This window comes from Prunus mume, linkage group LG2 (genome assembly GCF_029339155.1).
Source record: "Prunus mume cultivar Tortuosa linkage group LG2, ASM2933915v1, whole genome shotgun sequence".
Lineage (NCBI taxonomy): Eukaryota > Viridiplantae > Streptophyta > Magnoliopsida > Rosales > Rosaceae > Prunus > Prunus mume.
The window spans coordinates 28,919,273-28,938,807 of NC_142699.1; the positions used below are offsets into that span (position 1 = coordinate 28,919,273).

The window sequence follows — 19,535 nt, forward strand, 5'->3', positions numbered from 1 at the left end:
CACATGTGAAACTGTAATTTGCAGGAAGGAGATCTCCTAGGCAATGAGGCAAGTAGTATCCATTACAAATATGTATGATAGAATCACATAATTCATGGAAAATTAGATTTTCTATTTTCTTCTGCAAAGGATGTGCAAATATGCATACATAATACAACTACATAAATTTCGGAAAATTAGAATTTTAAGACAGTCCTTGTTGCATAGCAAAATAATCCCACGAGCTACAGCTTCAAATCTAATAGCTTTCCAAAAGTATTGTTCATCCCATGTTAATCAAAGCCCTCCTATGCTGAATGGTGGAGCAAACTAGAAATAGAAGAATAAAGAATGTAATCACCAACATGATACACAGATACAAATGTATATCATCATCTTGGGCTTGTATCAAGGAAGGTACCGCGATGCATGTGTAAAACCCCAAAGCTGCATACAGAAAGGAATGCATAAGTACATGATCAAGTATCGACATGTTATATTTGTTTGTTTACGCACTCAAGTGTTACACCTGAATGGAGATTGAGCATGCGTACACATAAAGGCGAAGAGGTTGCTCAAACACATTACCTCAACATTCTTCAACTCAAACTCTGAGTTATGAGCCAAGCACAAGTTCCCGAATGTTTCACATGGTCCGCTTGTTCCACTTAACCTTTTTCAAGCAATAGTTTACAATTGTAACAAAAGGATCTGTAAGTATTTCTCCATCTGACAACAGGATACAGGTGGGAATTCAAAGGAAAGCATTGGAAAAGAAAAACTTACAGATCTCCATCCAAGCATAAAGCATAGTTACCACCACCCCCAAGAGCTAGCATGTCATTCAAACACATGTAGTAATACCTGTTGGCTCCTATGTACACAAATTAGACACGGCATCAGCAGTGCCTTTTTCTTTCTAAATGAAAAAAGGAAAAAAATAAAATAAAAGGAAAAGCCTAGCTATGGCTCTTCATCATCATAAAGTCCAAATATTTAGTTACACATTGCTTTACATTTCATCTACTATCATGAAGCATTTTGAAACAAGAACCAGCCAATCCATACGAAGGACAAATTGACATGTTAATGCGGCGGAGTAACTTGTAACCTTCTGTCAGAGACTGAGGTATCAATTAGCATCTCTATCTTAAGCTCCACAACCCACCCATGTTATACATATCATACATATTACGCAAACCCATAATTTGAATCCCAAATACTCCAAAAGGAAACATGCCTCGCAAAGACATAGGACAAAATGCTTACCAGTTGGTCTAAATAGCCTTGGTTCACCATATATGGTTGTAAAGACAAATGTCTGGTTTGTTCCCTATAACCAAAAGGAAAGCATAAGAAGACGCTTATATTGGAAAGAAAAAGAAAGAGAAATTTCAGACATCCAAGTATATAGTTAAGAAAATAATTTTCAAATATTAGTATTCATCCTATAAAAAGAAAGGGACATATATTCATTAAGGTAAGAGCATCTTTACTTGATATTTTCTTTTTGCCGTAGGTTTCAAGGGGCCCTCTAGAAGTCCACCAAACACAGCACCTTGCCTATCTCCAACAATCTAGAAAGTGTAAATACAGTCCACATTATCCTCACAATACTACAAATGATTTGATGTTATCAATTTCAGATCTCCTTGGCAGAGACATTAACATACCAGCAAACAAGGACCAGAGAGGTCAGAACTCTTGCGGATAAGAGTACGGAGTGATATACCATGTTTCAACGTACTGCCCTTCAATCAAAAGAATTGATACTGAATCGAAATCCAAATGCAACAATAGTATACTACTTTTAAGGCAGGGCGCAAACTCCTCAAGAAGCTTACCTATACAGCAAAACCCATTGGCACCCTTTCACTATATTAGGAAGAGATGACAGCAAGAATTCTTGCAGGTCTGAGGAGATAAATACAGAGTCATCCATGAGATAGGATAGATGCTTCTGTGGACTATGCTGGTCAGTTGCTTCTTCAAACACCTCAGAACCACTGGTGCTCCCACCAGAAACATGGTCATAATCGCTTTCTCGATTATTTTTTGTTTCCTTGTTCTCACCTGGTGAACGACATTCTACATATCTATGTAGGGATTCATCTTGGGATTCAAAGTCTACATTACTAACAGAGAGTGATCGTTGATGCTTGCCTGATCTGGATTCACCAAAGCCAACTGATGGGATAACGTAGGAAAAGTATGAAGACATTGATTTACCCCCTTTAGAATCAGGCCCGGCCTACACATTCAAAGACCTATTGTAAACAATCATGATACATAAGACAAATTAAATTAAAGAAGCTACCTTCTGATTGGAAATTGTAAAAACAGGGCACTGACTATTCCCAGAAAAAAGAGGAAAAAATAAATAAATCAACCGAGCTAAATCATAACTCTGGGCATGCATGGTTGAGATGAACTTTTGGAACTGAACAAGGACACAAATAATTTGAAACAAATTACAAATGGAGCTAAACTTCTCCCCTTAGAAACCGCAAATATATAACTTTAGGGCTAAAACAATGCAAGAAATTGTCATAAAACTCAGTTCCTAAGTTTCCTGGCAGATTACTATCATAATAACAGCAATAAGTGAATGGCCCAACTATGTTGTTCCGACAGTAATTAGCTTCAGATCACTCAGACAATGGCATTCCCTTGTTGCCCATGAGATCTCAAGTTCTCAGTTAGACAAAATCCAAACTGAAAACCTACGTTGTCTATGACACCCAGATCTCAAAATTCTTGAATAAGAAGGATCACATCAACATTGCCAGCAAAACCCATCAAGCTCAAACATTCAAGCTAATGAAAAACACAGAGAAAAAGAACAAAAAACAGAGAAATAATTGGATCAGGGATGGTACAAAAATTACCTCAGGATGATGATGGTCCAGTGAGGGAGGAAGAGAAGAAGAGGATGATGAGTCGGGTGAATCAGCAAAGAGACGTGAGAGCCTCTCTGTAACCTTCTCTTTCAAAGTGAACATTGTGATCAGCTGACGTTAAGGAAGAAGGAGAGATGCAGACAGGTCTATGAATCTCAGGCCTTTCTTTCTCTCAATGTTTTTTTTTTGGGTTTTGGTTTTTAACGTTTTTTATTTCCAAACGATTTTAGCTTTTGATTTTTTGTGTGGAGGAGGAACAAAAGGACCGCACGTCAGTGGCAAAGAAAGCAATCAAATCAAACGGATAAAAGGAAAGGTTTAGGTCATTGGGGCAACTTCAATGTGATTTGGATTCTACTATTCTACACATAACGCATCCTATGTGATTGCTATCTATGTTTGGAATATACATTTATTGTCTATGCTTGCTTCCCAACTTTCTTGGTCTCAAAAACTATTGGTGCTATGTACAATAAAATTAAAAGACAAACTTTGTTGCCAAGAGTGCAAGTTTCACAACATTTGTTGCTAATACTTATTCAGTTTTCATGCTATAAAACTTTACAAATCATGCATATCATATGTGAGTTAGGCCAGTTGTTCCCTTTTTTATAAATAAAAAATACAAGCTAATCTAAATTACAAGGAAGTGGAAAATTTCTTACACAACACTACCAATTAGATCCTTTTTATATTGGGTTGATGATACTACCATTTAGTTATATAATGTAAATATTTGTTAGTTGCTTACACAACTTTGTAAATATTTGTTTGCTTACACAACTCTCTTATTGACTGTATTGTGGAGGACATTATCGCATTGCTTAAAAGATTTGCAGCGCACCAGTTCATGCTACTTTTAGATATGCAGATGGGGCTGCTCGTAGAGTATCACAATTATGCCCTACATAGAGGTGGCCCTGCGTTTGTTGGAAGATTTTTTTTTGGGTGCTGTGGAGGTTGTCTTTAAAATAAAAAATATAAAAAATGGGTCATCACATCAGCTTAAGATAAGGTTTTCTTTTTCTTCAATTATACAACTTGCATTGGACGCTGTGGTAGTGTGGTGTGTGCTGTCGAAAAAGTTGGAACAAAATATTTAAGCGAAGGTGGTCAGAAAGAACGAAAACGCCGAAGTTGGACAAAGAGATATTCTCATCAATCAATCTAAAAACTAGATCTGGTTTACTTGTTTTCGTTTTGGCCAAGAGAGAGTAAGCAGTAGAGAGAATGGCTGAGGCAGTTGTTTCCGTCGTGCTCGAAAGTGTCAGAGACTTCACCATTCAGGAAGCCAAGTTCTTGTCTGGAGTCAGCCGTCAAGTTGAAGCTGCACAAACTGAGCTAGAATTCATGCAGGGATTCCTCAAAGATGCAGATGCAAGACAAGGACAAGATACAAGAGTCCAGATTTGTGTTGCCAAAATCAGAGATGCGGCTTATGATTTGGAAGATATTATTGAAACTTATGGCTTGAAAGTGGATTCCAAGAAGAAGAAAAGAGGCCTCAAGAATGTTCTCAAAAGATTTGCCTGCATCTTCAAGGAAGGGGTTGATGTTCACAGGATTGGGGCAGAAATTGAGAATATCACCACCAAAATTTCTGCGTTGAGATCGAATTTGCAGAGTTATAACATAAAGGAAATAAGGGACAGGGACAGCGGTGGTGGTGAACCTTCCTTGCAATTGCTTGAGAGGCTAAGGAGAACCTATTCTCATGTTGTTGAACGTGATGTTGTTGGGTTAGAGTCCAACGTTGAAGAATTGGTTATGCATTTGGTGAAGGATAAAAATCGTCATCGAGTTGTATCTATTTGGGGTATGGGCGGTTTAGGGAAGACCACCCTTGCAAGACAGCTTTATCATCACAAAAAAGTAAGGCAGCATTTTCATAGTTTTGCTTGGGTCTGTGTATCTCAACGTTTTCAAGTCAGAAATGTTTGGGAAAGAATTTTAATTGAACTCACTTCTGCTACCAAGGAACCAAAACAAGAAATTAAGGACATGACAGATGATGAAATAGCAAAGAAGCTTTTCCTTTTTCTGCAAGAAATGCGATGTTTGGTGATACTTGATGACATATGGAGAACCGAGGCATGGAATCTTTTGGAAATTGCATTTCCAAATGTGGAAACAGAGAGCACAATATTGCTTACTACACGCAATCAAGCAGTAGCTTCGCTCCCAAATAGAAATACTTATCGCCACCAACTCCAGCCACTCAATGAGAATGAGAGTTGGGAACTACTTGAGAAGAAAACAATATCTGAAAATGCTGATATCGGTATTTTCTCACCCTTACTCTTCTTTTCTAAGTTCTTAGTTATATAGCAAGCGACATAGAAATTACCCTTTACAATTTTTTAATATTGTCAAACATGTAGCAATTGCAATTTATGAACTGCCTTACTTGGTCACACATTTGTTAGGTAGCAGATGATTTATCTTATGCAATTGTAAATAATAATCAGGACAATGCTAGACAATTCAAAATTTTCTCCCAACCTTCTCTTCAATCCAAACATATCCCAAACTTTTTTGTGTTGGTCCAGATTTAATTTTTGAATGTTCTCCATTTGGCATGTGTCCAAATTTATAATAAGACAAAGGATATTAGTAAATTTCGGGATTTCACAATATAAATGTCTTAATTGGCATCCTTTGCTATTTCATCATATGTCATATTCTTAATTTCTTGCTTTTGTTCCTTGGCATGCTCATACTTCAAGAATTAATGTATTTGATTTTTTTTTCTTTCTTATTTTTAGATTTGGGAATGTACACAAAGAAGAGAGAATTAGGAATGAATATGCTTCAACATTGTAAAGGTTTGCCATTAGCCATTATTGTGCTTGCCGGAATTCTAGCAAGAAAAAACACTGTTAGAGAGTGGGAGAAAGTGCATGAGAATGTTCGTGAATACATAAGGAAAGGGACAGGTCATGAAGAGGAATATCAAGGTGCATCATGGGTTTTGGCATTGAGTTATGATGACCTACCGTATTACTTAAAACCATGTTTTTTATATTTAGGTCATTATCCTGAAGATTGTATTATTTCGGTAAGCACATTGACTAAGTTATGGGTGGCAGAAGGTCTTATCTTCTCGAGACAACAAAGACATAGTTTGGGGGAAACAATGGAGGATATAGCACGTGATTGGTTAAGTGAGTTAGTAGAAAGGTGTTTGGTTCAAGTGGGAACAAGTGGTTCAACCGGGACAATTAAAGGTTGTCGAATCCATGATCTTGTACGAGACATGTGTTTGTTAAGGGCAAAAGAGGAAAGTTTTCTCCAGATTAAATATTCTTTGCAAGAAAATACTTCTTCTATGGCAGCCGAGGCAACACAATTGGGGAAAATTCGAAGACTTGGAATTTACTTGGATAAGAACGCAGATATGTTGGTTTCTTCAAGAGATGAAACAAATGGTCACGTGAGGTCTCTATTATTCTTTGGCCTAAGAGAATGGATTCCAAAAAGTGAAAAAGGATTACTATCTTCGTTGAAGGATTTCAAAGTGCTTAGAGTTTTGAAGGTTGAAGGTCTTCGGGCAAGAAGAGTAGAGTTGCCAAGTGAAATTGGAAATATGGTACACTTAAGGTTTCTAAGTGTGAGGAGGAGCGAAATAAAAACGTTTCCGCCATCCCTAGGTAATTTAGTATGCATGCAAACTCTTGATTTTCGTGTTTCAAGTTATATTGACATGGTCATCCCAAATGTGATAAAGAAGATGAAACAATTAGGACATTTATATTTACCTTGGAATTACAGAGTAAAGGGTAAGCTGGAGCTGTCTACTCTTGGCCATCTACAAACCTTACATAACCTTTCAAGTGAGTATTGTGATTTGAAAGATGTTGGTAGATTAACCAATCTTAGAAAACTGAAAATAAGAGTGTTAGGCTCTTTGCAAAATCTGGAGGAAATCTTAAAATCTACAGGCAATACGCCTAACCGTATCCGGTCTCTAATTGTGAAAAATGACACGAATAGCGGTGAAGAGCAAGCTATGCAAATAGTATCAAGCTGTCGGGGTATATACAAATTGACTTTGGATGGGCCAATCGCAGAATTACCGAAAGAGCTACACAACTATCCAAACCTCACCAAGTTAGTATTATGGAGTTGTGGTCTCAAGGAGGACCAAATGGGAATACTAGAGAAGCTGCCAAACCTAACAAATTTGAAGCTTTTTGAAAAACCTTTCGAGGAGCATACAAAGATACTGGTTTTCTCCGGAGGAGGATTTCCTTCTCTTGAATTTCTTCTTGTTTCTAGAATGGACCAAATAACAGAGCTAAGGGTAGAGAAAGGAGCCATGCCTCGTCTCTGTCAATTGTGCATCCAATTTTGCTCGGGATTGACTACACTTCCAGATGGGCTGAGATATCTTATTTATCTCAAGGAATTAACCATCAGATGGATGTGTAGAGAACTCCACCGTCGGATTGAGGAAGATGGAGAGGATTTCTATAAAATTCAACATGTACCTTCCCTTGTAATTGGAGAACCACTCGATTAACCATCGATGCAATGATAGCAAGGTAATTTCTTTTTTTTATTAATTTTTTAGTTTTAAAAAAAAGGGTGCATTTTAAAGTGAAATGGGTGGTTTGGTTTGTGTTTATTATTATAAATGAAGCAGCGAGAGAATATTAAAGTAGAAAAGCCAACAAAATATGGGCTCCCTTGTTTAGCTATGTTTTCTTTCTCCATTTTTATTGTTTTTTGCTTCTGCTTGTGACATGTGAGTGAGGAGCTTAAAAGCCAACAGGTTAAATTTCCTTATTTTGAGACCATTGATAATTCTATCGCATTCCGAATTCCAAATATCTTATAATAATGTTTCAAGTTCTGAGTGAGAAGCTTAATCTCAAAGTATTTGAATCCAGAAATTTTGTTAATGATAGATTTCTTTTTCAAGGCTTGTTAAGAGATTGGATGTTTTTTGGAAGTTAACATTTGAATATATGTTTATGGCATTTTGAGACATTTTTAATATATGTTCATGTGAAGACACTCTTGACTAGCTTGAAATGAGTGTTTTCCTTTTCGAAATGGAGTACGATTTTACTACTATGTTCATATTGGAATGCAATTTTCACAAGAAAATTGCTGAATTTGTGTTATGGTAATTGCAGGTAGGACCTGACATTGAGAAAGTATCTCGAAGCTCTGCGACAGAGGGAGCATGTGCGAAGCTGAACTTACAGGGAGAAGAAAGATATGCTCTGTGAAAATCAAGAGTAGCAAAGATGTGGTCAAATAGTTCAAAGTTGGTTACAAGCTTTTGGATCTAGTTATTACACAACTGAAATGATTGTATTATATTAAAATTTCCTTGATGAAACCTTGTATTTGTATTCCTCTTTCGTGTGTGTCTTCAATTATGAATATTTTATCTTTGTGAGACGTACATTTACGAAATCGATACTGTAACGGATAATTTTGTCTTCGTTTATAAGTTTTTAAAGTGCCATTGGCAACAAGATAGGACATGTAAAAGAAGTCAGATATTTCCCAAGGCAGTGTCTTTAATGCTGCCCTCCCTGCACTCTGAAACATATGCACCCCAAGGAATTAGCAACAAACTCAGACCTCGAGTGTAAATATTTGTTAGTTGCTTACACAACTTTGTAAATATTTGTTTGCTTACACAACTCTCTTATCGACTGTATTGCGGAGGACATTATCGCTTTGCTTAAAAGATTTGCAACGCGCCAGTTCATGCTACTTTTAGGCCATTTCCAGCAGCCCCCTAGGGCTCGGGCAAAGGCTGGCCCGGCAGGGTGGGGTCCACGTGCTGGCCTGGGCGGAGGAGCTCGAGGCGCGGTGGACGTCATCGATGTTGCCGCGTGATGTCGCATGCGGTTTTAAATTTTTTACCATTGGGCGTGCAGCGCATGCGCCAACGTTAAAAAATTCAAACGCATGCGTCGCCTTTTCCCAACGGCTTTGTGCGACGTGGCGTCTGTGGTCCTTCCAATTTCGCCTTGTCATCCAATCCAACGGCCTGACATTTTCAAGGCAAAAAATTATGAAAAAGAATCGTAAAAAAATACTGTATTTTTTTTTTCTATAAATACCAATACCTACTCTTCAGTTTTAACAACAAATTCTCATACATCTTCTTATTCTCCAACTATTATTCACTTTCTATTCAATATTTTCTTCACTTTTTACTCTAAATTGTTTTCATTTTCAAGTTTAATTTTTCTCTATCATTATGGCTTTTTCTCAAGAAATCGGAGGGGCATGGAGCATCATGGAAGATGCCTTATTGTGTGAGTGTTGGATTCAAATTAGTCATGATCCCATATCGGGTAATGAGATGAAATTCAGTCAAATGTGGAAAAAAATTATTCACGAATTTGTTGAAAGATCGGGTTCCACCCGTACGGAAAGCGCATTGTCAAGTCGGTGGAAACTTCTCAATAAAGAGTTGGGGAAATGGAGAGATGCCCTCACAAAAGCGATGAATAACCATGCAAGCGGGGAAAATCTCAGCGATGAGGTAAATTATTTGTAATTTTCATTTTATTAATTTTAATGTCATATTAATTTTAATTTTAATATTTCTTGCAATTCATATATTTTGTTAATATTTCTTGTATTTCCATATTTATTTAAATGTTTCTTGCAATTTTTATATTTTGTTATTATTTCTTGTATTTTTTATATTTTGTTATTATTTCTTGTATTTCTAATATTTATTTAAATGGTTGTTGCATTCTCTATATTTTGTTAATATTTCTTGTATTTCCATATTTATCTGAATGTTTCTTGTAATTTTTATATATTTTTTATTGTTTCTTGTATTTCTAATATTTATTTGAATGTTTCTTGCATTCTCTATATTTTGTTAATATTTCTTTGATTTTCATTCATATGTTTATCTTTTTTGCATTACCAACATTTTTTTTAAGTTCCTTGCTTATTCAATTTTTTTTTTAATATAGATTGTGCAAGCTCAAATGTGGTATGGTGCTACTGGACAAGGGAAAAAAAATTTCAACCATACCCAATGTTGGGAGGTGGTGAAGCATTGTAAGAGATTTAGCATTATTCTAATGGCTCCAACTTTGGTGTTAAACGAGACGCCACTCCATGATTCACAAGCTTCGGATTCGCCTATGGAATCCCCTATGAGTGAAGACTCACCCATTGAAAAGGAGCTGAGGCCTATTGGGAGGAAGGCGGCGAAGGCAAAGAGAGGATGCAATTCTACGAGTAATACCTCTAAATTTTTGGAGGAAATTACAAGGCAAAGCGCCTTGAGAATTGAAATAGACAAGAAAGTCCAAGAAGATGATAGGGCAATGGCAATAGAATTTGCTAAAGAAAAGGAGTATGTACGCAAAGAAATGGATCAACGCAAAGAAAACGAAGAAAAGAAGGATCGGGAAAACATGGCCATGGATACAAGTCACATGTCTCCTGAAACAAAACAATATTGGAAGCTAGAACGAAAGGCTATTATGAGACGAAGACTTTTTCGTGATGATGGACCTAGCCAAACAGATTGGTTAAATGATGAAAACCCTTAAGTTAGTTTGCTTGCCTTTTCATTTCAATGTATTTTAATGTTTTGTTTTAAAAATTAGTTGGAATTCATGTATTTTATTTTATTAGTAGTACTGGTTTTCTTTGAGTTACCAAAGAAACTATTAAATAAAATTCCTTTTTATTCAAAACATTCAATACATAAAAAAACTAACCACAACCAAAGCATTAAAAATAAAAAAACAAACAAACCACAACCAAAGCATAAAAAAACCAAACATAACTAAACATAAAACATATACATTAAAATCTTAAAAATGTTCTTCACGTCACTTCATTCACCGTCATTTCCTTTCACCGCCCATAAATGCTCCATTAAGTCAACTTGACGGCGTTCATGAATATACGAAGATTGCATCTCCGTATATCGATCAATCATACGGTTCATGAAAAGACCATCTCTAATCAACGGTTACTGGTCCTCCATTTGGCCCTATTGGTTTTTCATAAATTCGGGTCAAGGCCGTGCTCATGGGATCGGGTTCGTACACCTCTTCAACTTCGTAATCATACTCATCCTCCACAATCATGTTATGAAGGATGATGCATGACATCATTATGCTCCTCAACACCTCCTCATCAAACATACGCGCCGCACCCCTAATAATTGCCCATCGAGCTTGGAGGATACCAAATCACCTCTCCACATCCTTTCTGTAACCCTCTTGATATGTAGCAAATAATTTTTGCTTCTTAGTTCGGGGATGCGGAAGTGATTTCACAAATGTTGTCCACCTCGGGTAGATCTTATCAGCTAGATAATACCCAGTTTGGTAGACGGTATTATTGACTTCATATGTGATTTTTAGGGCTTCTCCTCTCAAAACATCATTGAACACCGGTGATTGACCTAGGACGTTCAAGTCATTTTGAGATCCAGCAACTCCGAAAAAGGCGTGCCAAACCCATGTATCAAAACCTGCAACGGCTTCAAGGATGATGCTTTTTTGGCCTTTTCGATTTCCGTAATCACCCTGCTAAGTAGTTGGGCAATTCTTCCATTGCCAATGCATGCAGTCGATGTTACCAATCATTCCTGGAAATCTTCTCCGCTCGGCTTTCTGCAGAAGTCGTTGCAGTCCTCTGGCGTGGGTCGGCGTAGGTAGTCCCTAGTGTACAGAGTTTCAACTGCATCACAAAATCTAACCAAACTCTCCAAGGCAGTGGACTTCCCCATCTGCGCAATCTCATCCACCTGATCAGCAAATGCATCATACGCCAACATTCGTATAATGACTATGAACTTTTGTTCGAGAAGCAGTCCCAAAACACCAGCACAATTTCTCTTTTGAACAAAGTATTCATCATAATTGCAAATATCATGCATGATTTTATTGAACAAATGTTGTTGCATTCTATACCTCCCTCGAAAATGAACATTAGAGTACAGAGATGTTGGGATAAAATAATCTTCCATAAGATTCTTACCCCAAGAATGCCTATGTCCGTCAACATTTGGGGCACGACCTTCATGTGAACCACGACTGTTCTGGTTTTCTTCATCAAGCATGGCCACAACCATGACAAGTTGCTGATCTAGATCTCTCTGCGCTCTTTTGCTTGCAGCTCGTCTACGCCTTCTTTCTCTTATTTCTCTCTATTGCCTCTCCAAGACCTCCTCCACGTCTGACATTGTGAATGGAATATGAAATATGAAATCTAAAATCTGAGAAATGAAATTTTTGAGAAGATGTAGTGTGAGAGGTTTGTGAGCTGAGCCTTAGTTTTATAGAAAAATTTAGGTTGATAGACATGACACGTGGCACAATTTGATAGGGTGAAAATCTTATCTGAAATTTGAAATTCAAATGAAATGTATCTGAAATGTGAAATTCAAATGAAAAGTTGAAATTCATATGAAATTTATCTGAAATTTGAAATTCAAATGACACGTGGCGCAATTTTATAGGGTGAAAATATTATCCAAAATTTGAAACTCGGATGAAATTTATCTGAAATTGAAATTCAAATGAAATTTATCTGAAATTTGAAATTTAGATGAAATTTGAAAAAAAAAAATTATCTGAAATTTGAAACCGAAAATCTTATCTGAATATTTTATCAGAAAATCTTATCCGAAAATATTGTCTAAATTAATTGTTTAGGTAAACAAATTTGTGAAAAAAACAAAAAATTGAATAGTACCCCCCTTGCCATGACAATTGCTGGAAGTGTAACTTACTTTTTGCAATGGTAGACACTATTCTTGTAAATAGTGTCACCTACTTACAATGGCAAGATTCCCACTGCTGGAAGTGCCCGTAGATGTAAAGATGGGGCTGCTCGTACAGTATGTTGCATAGAGGTGGCTCTTCATTTGTTGGAAGATTTTTTATTTTTATTTTTTTGTACAATGGAGGTTATCTTTAAAATAAAAAATATAAAAAATGGGGCATCCAGTACAATGAGCCAGGTCCTCACATCCACATCAGCTTAAGATAAGGTTTTCTTTTTCTTCAATTATACAACTTGCATTGGATGCTGTGGTAGTGTGTTGTCGAAAAAGTTAGAACAAATATATAAGGGCAATGATTTCACTCCTATGTTATCCACTTACATTCATTTTTTAGTTATAAAAAAAGAGTGTAAGTGGATAAAATAGGAGAAAAGGAACGGGGAAATCACCACTCATATATAGTTAAGGGAACGTGGTCAGAAAGAACGAAAACGCCAAAGTTTACTACTTTTTGTTGGGTGGAATTGGACTTCATACATAGACAGAAAGAAATTGCTCAACTCATAAAGAGATATTCTCATCAATCAATCTAAAAACTAGATCTGGATTACTTGTTTTCGTTTTGGCGAAGAGAGAGTAAGCAGTAGAGAGAATGGCCGAGGCAGTTGTTTCCGTTGTGCTCGAAAGTGTCGAGACTTCACCATTCAGGAAGCCAAGTTCTTGTCTGGAGTCAGCCGTCAAGTTGAAGCTGCACAAACTGAGCTAGAATTCATGCAGGGATTCCTCAAAGATGCAGATGCAAGACAAGGACAAGATACAAGAGTCCAGATTTGTGTTGCCAAAATTAGAGATGCGGCTTATGATTTGGAAGATATTATTGAAACTTATGGCTTGAAAGTGGATTCCAAGAAGAAGAAAAGAGGCCTCAAGAATGTAATCAAAAGATTTGCCTGCTTCTTCAAGGAAGGGCTTGATGTTCACAGGATTGGGGCAGAAATTGAGAGTATCACTACTAAAATTTCTGCGTTGAGATCGAATTTGCAGAGTTATAACATAAAGGAAATAGGGGACAGGGACAGCGGTGGTGGTGAATCTTCCTTGCAATTGCATGAGAGGCTAAGGAGAAGTTATTCTCATGTTGTTGAACGTGATGTTGTTGGGTTAGAGTCCAACGTTGAAGAATTGGTTATGCATTTGGTGAAAGATGAAAATGGTCATCAAGTTGTATCTATTTGGGGGATGGGCGGTTTAGGGAAGACCACCCTTGCAAGAAAGGTTTATCATCACAAAAAAGTAAGGCAGCATTTTCATAGTTTTGCTTGGGTCTGTGTATCTCAACGTTTTCAAGTCAGAAATGTTTGGGAAGGAATTTTAATTGAACTCATTTCTGCTACCTGGGAACAAAAACAAGAAATTAAGGACATGACAGATGATGAAATAGCAAAGAAGCTTTTCCTTGTTCTGCAAAAAATGAGATGTTTGGTGATACTTGATGACATTTGGAGAATCAACACATGGAATCTTTTGGAATTTGCATTTCCAAATGTGGAAACAGAGAGCACAATACTGCTTACTACACGGAATCAAGCAGTAGCTTCGCTCCAAAATAGAAATGTTTTTCTCCACAAACTCCAGCCACTCAATGAGAATGAGAGTTGGGAACTACTTGAGAAGAAAGCAATACCTGCAAGGGCTGAAATCGGTATTTTCTCACCCTTCATGTTTTCTTTTCTAGGTCCTTGGTTATATAGCAAGCCACATAGAAACCATTACATTGCTTACGACACAACTTATGTATTGTTTTTTCTTTTTTCAGTCATTGTTTGGATTACCCTTTAATTTCTTTTTTCAATTTTATTGACTGCCTTACTTGGTTACACAATTTTTTTTTTGGGGTCACTCATTTGTCAGGTAGCAAGATGGATGGTAATTTATCTTATGCAATTGCAAATAATAATCAGGACAATGCTAGCTAATTCAAAATTTTCTCCCAACCTTCTCTTCCATCCAACGATATCCCATACGTTTTCTGTGTTGGTGCAGATTTAATTTTTAAATGTTCTCCATTTGGCATGTATTAGCAAATCCAAACTTATATTAGATAAAGGATATCAATAAATTTCGGGATTTCACAATTTTAATTTTAAATCATTCGAGCAAGGAATATCCACTAAGACTGCTCATACTACAAGTTCGCATTTGATTTTTTTTTTTCTTTCCTATTTTTCAGACTTGGGAATGTACACAAAGAAGAAAGACTTAGGAACGAAGATGCTTCAATATTGTAAAGGTTTGCCATTAGCCATCATTGTGCTTGCCGGAGTTCTAGCCAGAAAAAACTCCATTAGAGAATGGGTGAGAGTGTATGAGAATGTTCGTGAATACATAAACAGAGGCATCGGACATGAAGAAGAATATGAAGGTGTATCACGAGTGTTGGCATTAAGTTATGATGATCTACCGTATTACTTAAAACCATGTTTTTTATATTTAAGTCATTATCCTGAAGACTCTGAGTTTTTGGTGAGTGAATTGACTAAGTTATGGGTGGCAGAAGGTCTTATCTTCTCGAGACAACAAAGACATAGTTTGTGGGAAACAATGGAGGATATAGCACGTGATTGCGTAAGTGAGTTGGTAGAAAGGTGTTTGGTTCAAGTGGGAACAAGTGGTTCAACTGGGACAATTAAAGGTTGTCGAATTCATGATCTTGTACGAGACATGTGTTTGTTAAAGGCAAAAGATGAAAGCTTTCTCCAAATTAACTATTCTTTGCAAGAAAATACTTCTTCTATGGCAGCCCAGGCATCACAATTGGGGAAAATTCGAAGACTTGCAATTTACGTGGATGAGAAGGCAGATAATTTGGTTTCTTCAAGAGATGAAACAAATGGGCACGTAAGGTCTTTATTATTCTTTGTCCCAAGAGAATGGAGGCCAAAAAGTGAAAAAGGATTACTATCTCCGTTGGAGGATTTCAAAGTGCTTAGAGTTTTGAAGGTTGAAGGTCTTAGGGCAAGAAGAGTAGAGTTGCCAAGTGAAATTGGAAATATGGTACACTTAAGGTTTCTAAGTCTGAGGGTTAGCGAAATAAAAACGTTTCCGCCATCCCTAGGTAATTTAGTATGCTTGCAAACTCTTGATTTTCGTGTTTCAAGTTATATTGACATGGTCATCCCAAATGTGATAAAGAAGATGAAACAATTAAGACATTTATATTTACCTTGGAATTACAGAGTAAAGGGTAAGCTGGAGCTGTCTACTCTTGGCCATCTACAGACCTTACATAACCTTTCAAGTGAGTATTGTGATTTGAAAGATGTTGGTAGATTAACCAATCTTAGAAAATTGAGAATAACACTGTCAAGCTCTTTGCAAAACCTGGAGGAAATCTTAAAATCTACAGGCAGCACGCTTAACCGTATTCGGTCTCTAATGGTGAAAAATAACATGAATAGCGGTGAAGAGCAAGCTATGCAAATAGTATTAAGCTGTGGGGGTATATACAAATTGATGCTGGAAGGGCCAATCGCAGAATTGTCGAAAGAGCTCCACAACTATCCAAACCTCACCAAGTTAGTATTGTGGAGGTGTGGTCTCAAGGAGGACCAAATGGGAATACTAGAGAAGCTGCCAAACCTAACAATTTTGGAGCTTATAGGAGAAGCTTTCGAGAAGAATACAAAGATACTGGTTTTCTCCAAAGGAGGCTTTTCTTCTCTTCAATGTCTTAATGTTTCTGTTACAGACCAAATAACAGAGCTGAGGGTAGAGGAAGGAGCCATGTCTCGTCTCTGTCGATTGGGAATTAAATATTACAGGGGATTGACGACATTTCCAGATGGGCTGAGATATCTTACTAATCTCAAGGAATTAACCATCAGAGGGATGCGTAGAGAACTCCACCGTCGGATTGAGAAAGATGGAGAGGATTTCTATAAAATTCAACATGTACCTTCCCTTGTAATTGGAGAACCACTCGACTAACCACCGATGTAATGATAGCAAGGTAATTTCTTTATTTTAATTTTTTAATTTAAAAAAAAGGGTGCATTTTAAAGCGAAATGGGTGGTTTGGTTTGTGTTGATTAGTTATAAAATGAAGCAGAGAGAGAATATTAAGTAGAAAAGCCAACAGAATATGAGCTCCCTTGTTTAGCTATGTTTTCTTTCTCCATTTTTATTGCTTTTTGCTTGTGAGTCCTGACTCCTGAGCCTTATCATTTCCCAATTTCCAAATATTTTTGCCTCTTTTTTGTTGCACCATTACCTCTTTACATCTAGTTTTCCTTGTTTATCGACCATTTATAATTCCATTGCATTCTGAATTCAAGTTTTCGTAGTTCCATATGGGAATCTTATAAGTATTTGTCTCCATTGGATTTTTTTTTTGCAAGTCAAGTAACAGTTGAATATATATTTGTGGCATTTGAGACTCTTCGAAATGTCAAATCTTTCCTTGTCATGTGAAAAACAATTAGAAAGCTCCAGTGGATAAGCAATAGGATTTTCTTTATATTTGATCATGTTAACAACTTATCTCTCGTTGTTTTAGTAAAAAGGCTAACACATACCCAAAACGTATGTAAAACACAAAGCTTAAATACATACTCTCTTTTTTGGCATATTGGATAAACTATTACGTACAAGAGTACTAGCTTGAAATGAGTGTTTTTCTTTTCAAAATGTAGTACAATTTTACTACTATGTTCATATTGGACTGCAATTTTCACAAGTAAACTTCTGAATTTGTGTTTTTTTGGGTAACTGCAAGTAGGACCTGACATTGAGAAAGTATGTCGAAGCTCTGCAGTAGAGGGAGCATGTGCGAAGCTAAACTTACAGGGAGAAGAAAGAAATGCTATGTGAAAATCAAGACGAGCAAAGATGTGGTCAAATAGTTTAAAGTTTGTTACAAGCTTGTATTTGTATTCCTCATTCGTGTGTGTTTTCAATTATGAATATTTTATCTTTGTGAGACATTCATTTACGAGATTGATATAAAGTAAATTTTTGAAGTGCCATTGGCCCTCAAGATAGGACATGTACCCCAAGGCGAGTCGTTTTGAAACACATGCACCCCAAGGAATTAGCAACAAACTCAGACCTAAAGTTTAACATACCTGCCCCTTGACTGAACCACTCTAATAAGCAAATTTAAACCTCTATTAGTTTTCACAACTCTCTAATTTATTATGCTGACCAAATATTCAAAGAAAAAAAAACACAAGTTCCATAACGTAAATTACTAATTTTTTTACTAATTTTGGGCCGTCGTGGGCCCATTATAGTTAACAAACTCTACTACGTCGGTTCAAGGCCCGTACAAATTGATTGGTGGTCCAACACCAATTCCACCACACGCTTCCAAAACCCTAAAGTCCAGAACCTAAACCCCTCCTCTCTCCATTCTCTCTCTCTCTCACAGTAACACAAAGACACGGAAGAAAGAAAAGGAGAGATCAGAATGGCGGCACAGGGCAGACAGCGACAGTCATTGCGAAACGGCAGCGAGGAGCAGAGCCTGCTTTCCAGGGTATCGCAATCGGGGGTGGTGCAGCAGACGAAGCGAGCGGCGAACGACGCGTCGTTGGTGACGAAGAAGCTGATGAAGAGCACGGGCAAGGCGGCGTGGATCTTGGGAACGACATTCCTAATCCTGGGGGTCCCACTGATCATCGCCATGGATCGCGAGCAGCAGTTCAACGAACTCGAGTTGCAGCAGGCCAACATCCTCGGTTCCCCTTCCTCTCTCAAGTAAAAACAAAAACCTAACAACAAGGAGCCCTCTTCGTCTTCTCCATTCCTCGCCTCGCCCTTTCCCCTCCTTCAATTTTCGTTTCTTTTTTGTTTTAGTGATGTTAATTTTTGTAACTGCAGAATTTGGGCGATTATGCAATTATGGCTAAAATATTATATATTTGGGTATTGTTTATTGAAGTTTATTAAGGCAATTGGTTTCTGGTTCAATGGCAAAATTGCTTTCTGGGTCTTTCTTCCAAGAAAAAAAAAATTTGCTTTCTGGGTTTTCTTTCTCAAGGAGGAATGTGCAAGGAATCATTCCTCAGGTATTTGTGCAATTTTACCTCTCCTTCAACTTAAGAACCCTTTGTGAAGGTATTTGTGCTATGTTTTGTAGTGCTTCAAAACAAAACAAAGCACATCATGTTCTGTTGCAAAAAAGAAAAGGAAAAGGAAGATCAATCTATATCTGTATAATTCACTAAAGTACAAGCACTGATCTAGAGGCTAGTACAAAAAAATGCAGAGATTAACCATAGAATCATTGGAAGTTGATCCAGCAATGTTGGTGGGGAGATTTTGGAATTCTGGCAACAGTGGGTGGAGATGCATCTTGGTGCTCCTCTGTAGATGAAATCCAATGTCAAATCACCCAATGACCAATAAATCCTCAGGAAAAAAAATGAGATGTTTCACTCAACAAAAATTTGACCCAATTGGAAATAAGACATTTAAACTGAGACTTCTTTTGTCCGATGAAAACATATCCGTAGAAAAGTTAGAGCTGAAAATTTTATATCATGAGTTGCATATGGCGAGGGTTAAAATGCCTAAATGACCACTGGCCACTGGCCAGAGCTTCATATGCCACAGAGAGAGAATTAGTCTGGAAAACCAATCCCAAACTGATAAACTGATCGCCTAAATAAATAAGAAACAGGAGTCTAATTATAACAAAGTACTTTCTTCCTCATTTCAAATGTAAGGAATTTGGCATGACACACTTTCATGACCCGACCATGTATGCTTAATCGCAGTTTTAAAGAGGACATACCATTTTTATATTTTTGCGAAAGAGATAGAGAGAGTCTTGATATTGACCGAGAACATGAATTTCCATTTTTCTTTTATTTGGAGTAAGGATCGGTCATAGGTGTAAATCAACCATACAAGCT

The 19,535-nt window shown here is 37.1% G+C and overlaps 4 protein-coding genes across 5 annotated transcripts; 3 read left to right on the forward strand and 1 right to left on the reverse strand.

Annotated features, from left to right (window-relative positions):
- Positions 1-91: 91 nt before the first annotated feature.
- On the reverse strand, positions 92-3,254 carry LOC103343382 (TLD-domain containing nucleolar protein). Of its 2 annotated transcripts, none has more exons than XM_008247045.2 (8): positions 2,868-3,254; positions 1,824-2,230; positions 1,653-1,725; positions 1,476-1,556; positions 1,249-1,312; positions 766-853; positions 568-652; positions 92-426 (listed from the first exon to the last, which is right to left on the reverse strand). In XM_008247045.2, exons 1-8 carry the CDS (start codon positions 2,979-2,981, stop codon positions 388-390), a joined length of 951 nt encoding a protein of 316 aa, XP_008245267.1. In that variant the 5' UTR covers positions 2,982-3,254; the 3' UTR covers positions 92-387. The 2 variants fall into 2 exon arrangements, with proteins under 2 accessions (XP_008245267.1, XP_088901445.1); XM_089045319.1 differs by having other exon boundaries at positions 1,824-2,246; positions 2,868-3,139.
- Positions 3,255-3,923: 669 nt separating this feature from the next.
- Positions 3,924-8,368, forward strand: LOC103343383 (putative disease resistance protein At1g50180). Its single transcript, XM_008247046.2, has 3 exons — positions 3,924-5,160; positions 5,645-7,423; positions 8,021-8,368. Exons 1-2 carry the CDS (start codon positions 4,110-4,112, stop codon positions 7,399-7,401), a joined length of 2,808 nt encoding a protein of 935 aa, XP_008245268.2. The 5' UTR covers positions 3,924-4,109; the 3' UTR covers positions 7,402-7,423; positions 8,021-8,368.
- A 4,714-nt stretch (positions 8,369-13,082) lies between these two features.
- LOC103343385 (putative disease resistance protein At1g50180) lies at positions 13,083-18,538 on the forward strand. Its single transcript, XM_089045312.1, is given in 4 exon segments — positions 13,083-13,307; positions 13,310-14,320; positions 14,849-16,627; positions 17,393-18,538. Coding segments are annotated over 3 exon segments (2,805 nt in total). The 5' UTR covers positions 13,083-13,270; the 3' UTR covers positions 16,606-16,627; positions 17,393-18,538.
- Positions 17,978-18,538, forward strand: LOC148919988 (mitochondrial import receptor subunit TOM9-2-like). Its single transcript, XM_089045321.1, has one exon. The coding sequence runs from the start codon at positions 18,086-18,088 to the stop codon at positions 18,377-18,379; it is 294 nt and encodes a 97-aa protein (XP_088901447.1). The 5' UTR covers positions 17,978-18,085; the 3' UTR covers positions 18,380-18,538.
- Positions 18,539-19,535: the final 997 nt, after the last annotated feature.